This window comes from Capricornis sumatraensis, chromosome 9 (genome assembly GCF_032405125.1).
Source record: "Capricornis sumatraensis isolate serow.1 chromosome 9, serow.2, whole genome shotgun sequence".
Taxonomy (NCBI): domain Eukaryota; kingdom Metazoa; phylum Chordata; class Mammalia; order Artiodactyla; family Bovidae; genus Capricornis; species Capricornis sumatraensis.
The window spans coordinates 40764824-40772199 of NC_091077.1; the positions used below are offsets into that span (position 1 = coordinate 40764824).

General features: G+C 37.4%; 1 protein-coding gene across 1 annotated transcript; it reads left to right on the top strand.

The window, feature by feature from the left end:
• The first annotated feature begins 5241 nt into the window (after positions 1–5241).
• On the top strand, positions 5242–6171 carry LOC138085261 (olfactory receptor 2G2-like). Its single transcript, XM_068979508.1, has one exon. It carries the CDS (start codon positions 5242–5244, stop codon positions 6169–6171), a length of 930 nt encoding a protein of 309 aa, XP_068835609.1.
• The last annotated feature ends 1205 nt before the right edge of the window (positions 6172–7376 follow it).

Here is a 7376-nt window from a genome sequence, read left to right on the forward strand (position 1 = left end):
TTCAGTAGTATCATGAGATAAATTTGTTTTTATGTTCAAAGACATGAAGTGGATCAGAGACAGTGGAAGGTAAAGCAGGAGGTCAGCAGACACTTACCTTTTCCTTCTTGCTGTTTTAGATCCCATTTCTGTCACCTAGCCTCTGCTAAAGTCTTCAGAATAATTGCTTGACATTTCCATTCATAAAATTACCCACATGGTTGTCATAGTTTGTAAAAATGCTGTGTGGATTTCTAGTACCTAAACACTCTAAGATCAATCAACTGCTGGTTGCAGCTTCTCTATCCCTCTGCTCTTTCCAGCTCTTGCACTTTAAGCTCCAGGCAATAATTTTCAGCTTTAGTGATGATACCAGCTTATTTCAAGTCTGTTTTTTTTTTTAACTCATCAGACTGCTGCTGCTTCTTGAAATAAACTTGTGCAACTCAAGAGCACTCTATAATCTTAAAAGCTCAACTCAAATACACTTTCTGAAATTTTTCTTTTATCTCCATTTTTTCTCCCCTCTGTTAGTTATTATAGAATGGAATAAGATTTGCTAAGCAACTATACCTAAAACTTCCCATTGTGCTTACTTCTTGAGTATGCTTGTGCTTCTACTAGCCAGCAAAATTTCTGATACAAAATTCATGCTTTTTAAAATTTAATATTCCCCTTATACAGCATAGAATGTAGTATATATACAATAAATTTTGGTGGATACATTAGCTGATACAATGTCCAAGAGAAATAGTTAATTTGTAGTTATTCACCTAACATGTATAAATACTTTAATACATGCTGTTAAAAGGATAAGAAAACTGGTCCTCAATGTGTTTATGACTGAATAGAGTATAAAAATTAAGTATATATAGATTTGATATTGATGAAAAAGAGATGAAAACCTCAATCTTGATTCATTCTAAGTTGTTTTGTTTTCAAGGTAGATGGAAAATCTCTGATCAATAGACCAGGTATCATGGGATAACTGATGATATTACACACTGGTATTCTCTACTTTAGCCCCTTCCCTTTATTACAGTCTTCTTTCTGAATATTTAGATCTTTTTCTTTGTCATTTATTATATTATAATGTAATATTTGAATATGTATTATAAGTTCATTATTCTAGATCTTCTGTCTTGTATTTCATATATAATGAAGCATAATATATAATTATATATAATGGAATAAATAATAAATGTATATTACTATATAAATATGTAAAATATTTCATATATTAAATGATAAAAGATAAATATATTATTAGATAAGCCACAAGCTCTTCTATTAAAATTTTATTTGAAAGTCACAGTGTTAGTTGCTCAGTCATGTTTGACTCTTTGCGACCCTGTGGACAATAGCGTCTGTCCATGGAATACTCCAGGCAAGAACACTGGAGCGGGTTGCCATTCCCATCTTTAGGAGATCTTCCCAACCCAGGGATCAAACCTGGGTCTTTCATGTAGGAGGCAGATTGTTTACCATCTGAGCCACCAGGGAAGCCCAAGTTTTATTTCTTCCCGACCCAGGAATCGAACCTGGGTCTCCTGCATTGCAGGCAGACTCTTTACGGTCTGAGCCACCAGGGAAGCCTTAAGTTTTATTTATACATATTTATATATTGATTTTGACTTAACAATTATTTTTTGGAAACTATGCTAGATATGAAGGACATCAAGATAGTAGACATCACATTCAATAGTCTTTAATGCTAATAATGTATAAGTATAGAAATACAGAGTTGTAGAAATGAATTACAAAAGTGACTTCTGTAAAGATTTGCCAAAATGCTGATTAAATCGAGTCTTAAAGAATGTAAAAATATCTAAGCAGATGATGAGTATGAGTATGTAGTATCTGTATGAGTGAATACTATTAAAAATACAGTATGCAGTAAAACTTAACAATGGAAAACCACATTCTAAGTTTGGAGAACTGAAAGTGTTTCCTTCTGAGGCTTGGAAGGAATTGCCAAAAGCCACCATGTTTGGCTTAGGCATGATTATTGAGGGGCTAGTAAACTACATGAAGGACTTTTGACCTTGTGTTTTAACACTCTCACCCATACATGAAATACAATATTTATTCACACCTTTATCCCCAACCAAAGCACTGCCATTCTAGATCCACTATCTCAAACAGTCCTTATATTATCACTCTAAATTAGAACTATTCATCATCTCCATGTTGCAGTCAAGTAAACCAAAGCCCAGTGACATCTAGAGACTTATTCAAGATATACAACTAAGATGTGAAAGACCAAGACTTAAACCTTATCTGCCTCCAAAATCCTTGACTTTTCATCATGCTCCATAGACTTCCATTAACACAAGGAGAAGCAATGATTGCATGTGTGTCTAAACACAATAAATATGACTTTGGTGGTGTCTTGGTGGATTTTAATGACACAAAAGAGAAATTTTGAAAACCTGTGCTAAGACAACATACTTAGTGGTAAAAGAGATATAGTTTAAAAAATAAAAAACTTGACAGGATTGTTTTTAAATAAAAACTTCAGGACAAAAATTTAAGGTCTTAAAGTGTTACCCTTTTCAGCTACATTTGTATTTTAAAAGAGACTTGGGGAGTGATAATGATTAATTTGCCATAAGTTCTTCAAACATCCAGAGTTTTGACATTTGGCTGGGGATAGTGCTTATATTCATTCAGCTGTCCTAATATGACCAACCTAGATAGCATATTCAAAAGCAGTGACATTACTTTGCTGACTAAGGTCCGTCTAGTCAAGGCTATGGTTTTTCCTGTGGTCATGTATGGATGAGGAGTTGGATTGTGAAGAAAGCTGAGCGCTGACGAATTGATGCTTTTGAACTGTGGTGTTGGAGAAGACTCTTGAGAGTCCCTTGGACTGCAAGGAGACCCAACCAGTCCATTCTGAAGGAGATCAGCCCTGGGATTTCTTTGGAAGGAATGATGCTAAAGCTGAAACTCCAGTACTTTGGCCACCTCATGCAAAGAGTTGACTCATTGGGAAAGTCTCTGATGCTGGGAGGGATTGGGGGCAGGAGGAGAAGGGGACGACAGTGGATGAGATGGCTGGATGGCATCACGGACTCGATGGGTGTGAGTCTCAGTGAACTCCGGGGTTGGTGATGGACAGAGAGGCCTGGCGTGCTGCGCTTCATGGGGTTGCAAAGAGTTGGACATGACTGAGTGACCGAACTGAACTGAACTGAATCATATTATTATGTAATTCCTATAATCATAAAAGTTATATATATGATTTATGTATTTATATAGGATCTTAATTATGACTAGGTGTCACATGAGTAGCTGGTAACAATATGTCATTGGTTGGGTGAGACTCTAGGTCAAAGTCTTCATGATAAGAAAGGCACCAAAAAGTGGTTTTAAATTTTGTTCTTGAACATTGTAGAAATGATCAGTCTGTGTTTCCAGGCCTCAGCTGACTTGGAACTGAATTGATGCACACTGTTCTTAACTACTCAATCTTCTAATTTCATTATGTGCAAAACTTCAATAATTTTAACTTCTTCCTATTCATTGGCTCAATATCCCAATGGTAGTTAAATCCTAATAATTTATACTTCATGCTCTGAAGCATTTCTTGCATCCTATTGATATCAACTTCACTGTCTCTAATTGTGATTGTTTACACTGTTATGTTATGGACTTCCCAGGTAAAGCTAGTGGTAAAGAACCAACCTGCCAATTCAGGAGACACAAGAAATGTAGATTTGATCTCTGGGTCGGGAAGATCCCCTGGAGGAAGGCATGGCAACCCACTCCAGTTTTCTTGTCTGGAAAATCCCATGGGCAGAGGAGCCTGGTGGGCTCCTTATGGACCTTATGTGTCCATAAGGTCACAAAGAGTTGGACACTACTGAAGTGAGTCAGCATGACACTGTTATTATTAGCTGCCTACATAGTTTCTGTACTAGGCTACGTTCTGTTTTAAATGATTCTACACTGTGCAGGCATATTTATCTAGCAAAGGAAAATTTAAAGCAAACCAAAACCCTCCTACAAAGCCTAGGCTATGCAGATAATATGTATTGATATTGGTATCCTTGAAAAAGTGAGTCAAATTTACCTCGTATCCTATTATGTTATGTGGCATAGTCAATAAGCAATAATCATGCTTCAAATTTAGTTCCTTTTTCCTATGACATCCTATAATGTACTCTCCATTTCTATACTCATTTCTTTTTTAAAAATACTTTTATTTATTTTTGACTATGTTCAGTCTTTGTTACCGTGTGAGCTTTACTCTAGTTATGGAGAGTGGGGGCTATTCTCTAGTTGCAGTGCCGCGTGGGCTCAGTAGTTGTGGCTCCTGGGCGCTACAGCACAGGCTCAATAGTTCTGTCACCTGGGCTCAGCTGCTCCATGGCATGTGGGATCAGCCAGGATCAGGGATCAAATCCATATCTCCTGTATTGGCTGGTGGATTCTTTACCACTGAGTCACTAGGGAAGCCCTCTATATTTATCTCTTACCGTCAAGACATGGTTTATTCTTTGATATTTCTCATCTTTTTGAGAGCACAGCTGATTCAATCTAAGCCTTGTCCTCTACAGATTCTTCTCCCTACTCTACATTCTCATAAGTACACTGCTTATACAGATAAGATGCATAGTCTCACATGTTTCATCATGGCCCTGCCTTACTTAATCTATTTGGTAGATTCTGTTAATGCACATTGATGTTTATAATTCCTACATTCATTTCCTACAACATTCCATTACTTTTATATCGAAAAAATGATATTGATGAAAAGGTGTTGAGAATTTCAGCCTTGATGCATTTTAAAACTTTGGTTTTATCCTCAAGATAAATGGAAAACCTGTGACCAACAGATCAGGCATGCCACTTCACAAGATAACCAATGATACCATACTCCAGTATCCTCTACTTTGACCCTTTCTCTTTACCTATATCCAAAGTCTTATTTCTCAATAACTAGATCTTAATTCCCTGGTGGCTCAGACGGTAAAAGCGACTGCCTACAATGTGGGAGACCCAGGTTCGATTCCTGGGTCAGGGAGACCCCCTGGAGAAGGAAATGGCAACCCACTCCTGTATTCTTGGAAAATGCCATAAACAGGGGAGCCTGGTAGGCTACAGTCCATGGGGTCGCAAAGAGTCGGACAGGACTGAGCGGCTTCATTTTCTTTCTTTCTAGATCTTAATTGCCAAGGGAATTGCTGTAAAATTCTTTCAGTTTCTGTTTAATGTGACTTCATCACTCTGGAGTGAATAATCAAAGCAAGAGTAATGCAGTGGACCAATGACAGCAGACTCCTTGGGTTCATCCTGGTAGGTTTTTCTGACCAACCTCAATTAGAGCTCATTCTCTTTGGGGTAATCTTGTTTCTTTACTTCATGACGCTCCTTGGCAACTCTACTATCATCCTCGTATCCCTCTTGGATTCTAAACTCCATAATCCCATGTACTTTTTCCTCTCCCATCTCTCCTTCCTGGACCTCTGCACTACCAGCAGTATTGTTCCTCAGCTTTTAGTCAACCTGGGCAGTTCAGATAAGTCTATCACATATGGTGGCTGTGTGGTTCAGCTCTATGTCTCCCTTGCCCTGGGATCCACGGAGTGTGTCCTTCTGGCTGTAATGTCCTATGACCGTTATGTTGCAGTCTGCCGTCCTCTACATTATGCCTTTGTCATGCACCCTCGGGTCTGTAGCATCCTGGCCTCTATGGCGTGGCTCAGTGGGGTGACGACCACCCTCATACAGTCCACCCTCACCCTACAACTCCCCTTTTGTGGGAATCGCAAAGTGGATCATTTCTTCTGTGAAGTTCCTGTGCTCATCAAGTTGGCTTGTGTGGACACCACTTTCAACCAGGCAGAACTCTTTGTGGCTAGTGTCTTATTCTTGGTGGTGCCTTTGTCACTCATCTTGATGTCTTATGGGAACATTGCCCAAGCAGTTCTGAAGATAAAGTCAGCCATTGGACGACGTAAAGCATTTAGGACCTGCTCTTCCCACCTGATGGTTGTCATCATCTTCTATGGAACCATTATCTTCATATATCTCCAGCCCGCCAAGAGTAGATCCAAGGACCAGGGAAAGTTTGTGTCTCTCTTCTACACTGTGGTGACGCCCATGCTTAACCCCCTTATTTATACCCTGAGAAATAAGGAAGTCAAAGCAGCACTGAAAAAATTTATGGGGAAAACTTTATGATTTAGTGAGGCATGATTGTCAAAAGATATTTAAAAGAGCATTATTAGGACAGTAATTTAATGGATGATGACTCAACAAATAATTCAGTTATGTTCATAACCTTATAAGTAAGTTTCCATAGAAAAAATTTAAACAGAGCTTGAAATTCTAAGTTGGATGAACTTGAGTTTGAATGCCCGTTTCATGACAGAACAGCTGGGTGACCCGAACAATGTGCATAACCTTTACATCAGCTATAAATATAAGCTGGAATGAATGATATTGAGCAGCTTAGATTAAAATTAGATTATTCTAGTTATTTTATTGCTTATAAAGTTTATTCATAAATTTATTTATTAGTCATAACTACATGAGTATTATACTTTTTCTTTTGCATGGATTGAAATATTTTGACCAATTACTCATGTCAGAAAGAACAAATCCTAAACATCCACGCTATTATTCTTTCAGCTAACCATGGATTCCTGAACCCCTCAGGTTGTGATCTCATTATACACCATGCTCATTATTGCTGTGCTTTCCTCCTGTTTGACAATTTTCTGACTTTTTAGTGTTTTTCTCCCTAGTAGATTTTTAAGAATGGCATCTATGCTATGACCGGATCAAAGTTTAAAGTAAAATCTCTACAAAGGTGACACCCAGATTTGTCCTTCAATATAGATATTTACTGTCTATATTTTCATGTTCAATTATGTATTTCACTTCTACACCTGGGTATATTAAAACAACCTCAGAATTAGTACATCAAAGCTAAGTCAAAAGCTCTCTGTTTTTTTGCTTATTTTTTACTATCCTCATTATCACAAAATGGAACATACATCATCCCAACTCTGTCTCCCAGTTCATTTACTGTTTGTAACTTATATACAGTCTTGTGGATTTTACCTTTTAGTTATCTCTCTAGTCTATCCACTTCTTTCCATTTTAATTTTCTACCACAAGTGCACTTCTAAGATGGCCTCCTTACTAGGCAGAAGATATTTATTTAATGAACTAATCATGTTTTCCATTATATATGTTACTAGGTATATGCAATTTTTAACTCCTTATGAAACTTATATTTGTCTTATCTCCTTTGTGAAGTATGTTTATTAACAATTATTCAAGTATTGGGGACACAGATGTGAACAGAACAGCATCCACACTTATAAAGGGTTTATATGCTAATCATCCAACTCAGTCCTATTGATAGATTTTCACTGTGT

Coding starts and splice junctions, on each gene's coding strand:
- LOC138085261 (XM_068979508.1), top strand. CDS start 5,242: ATGCAGTGGACCAATGACAGCAGACTCCTTGGGTTCATCCTGGTAGGT.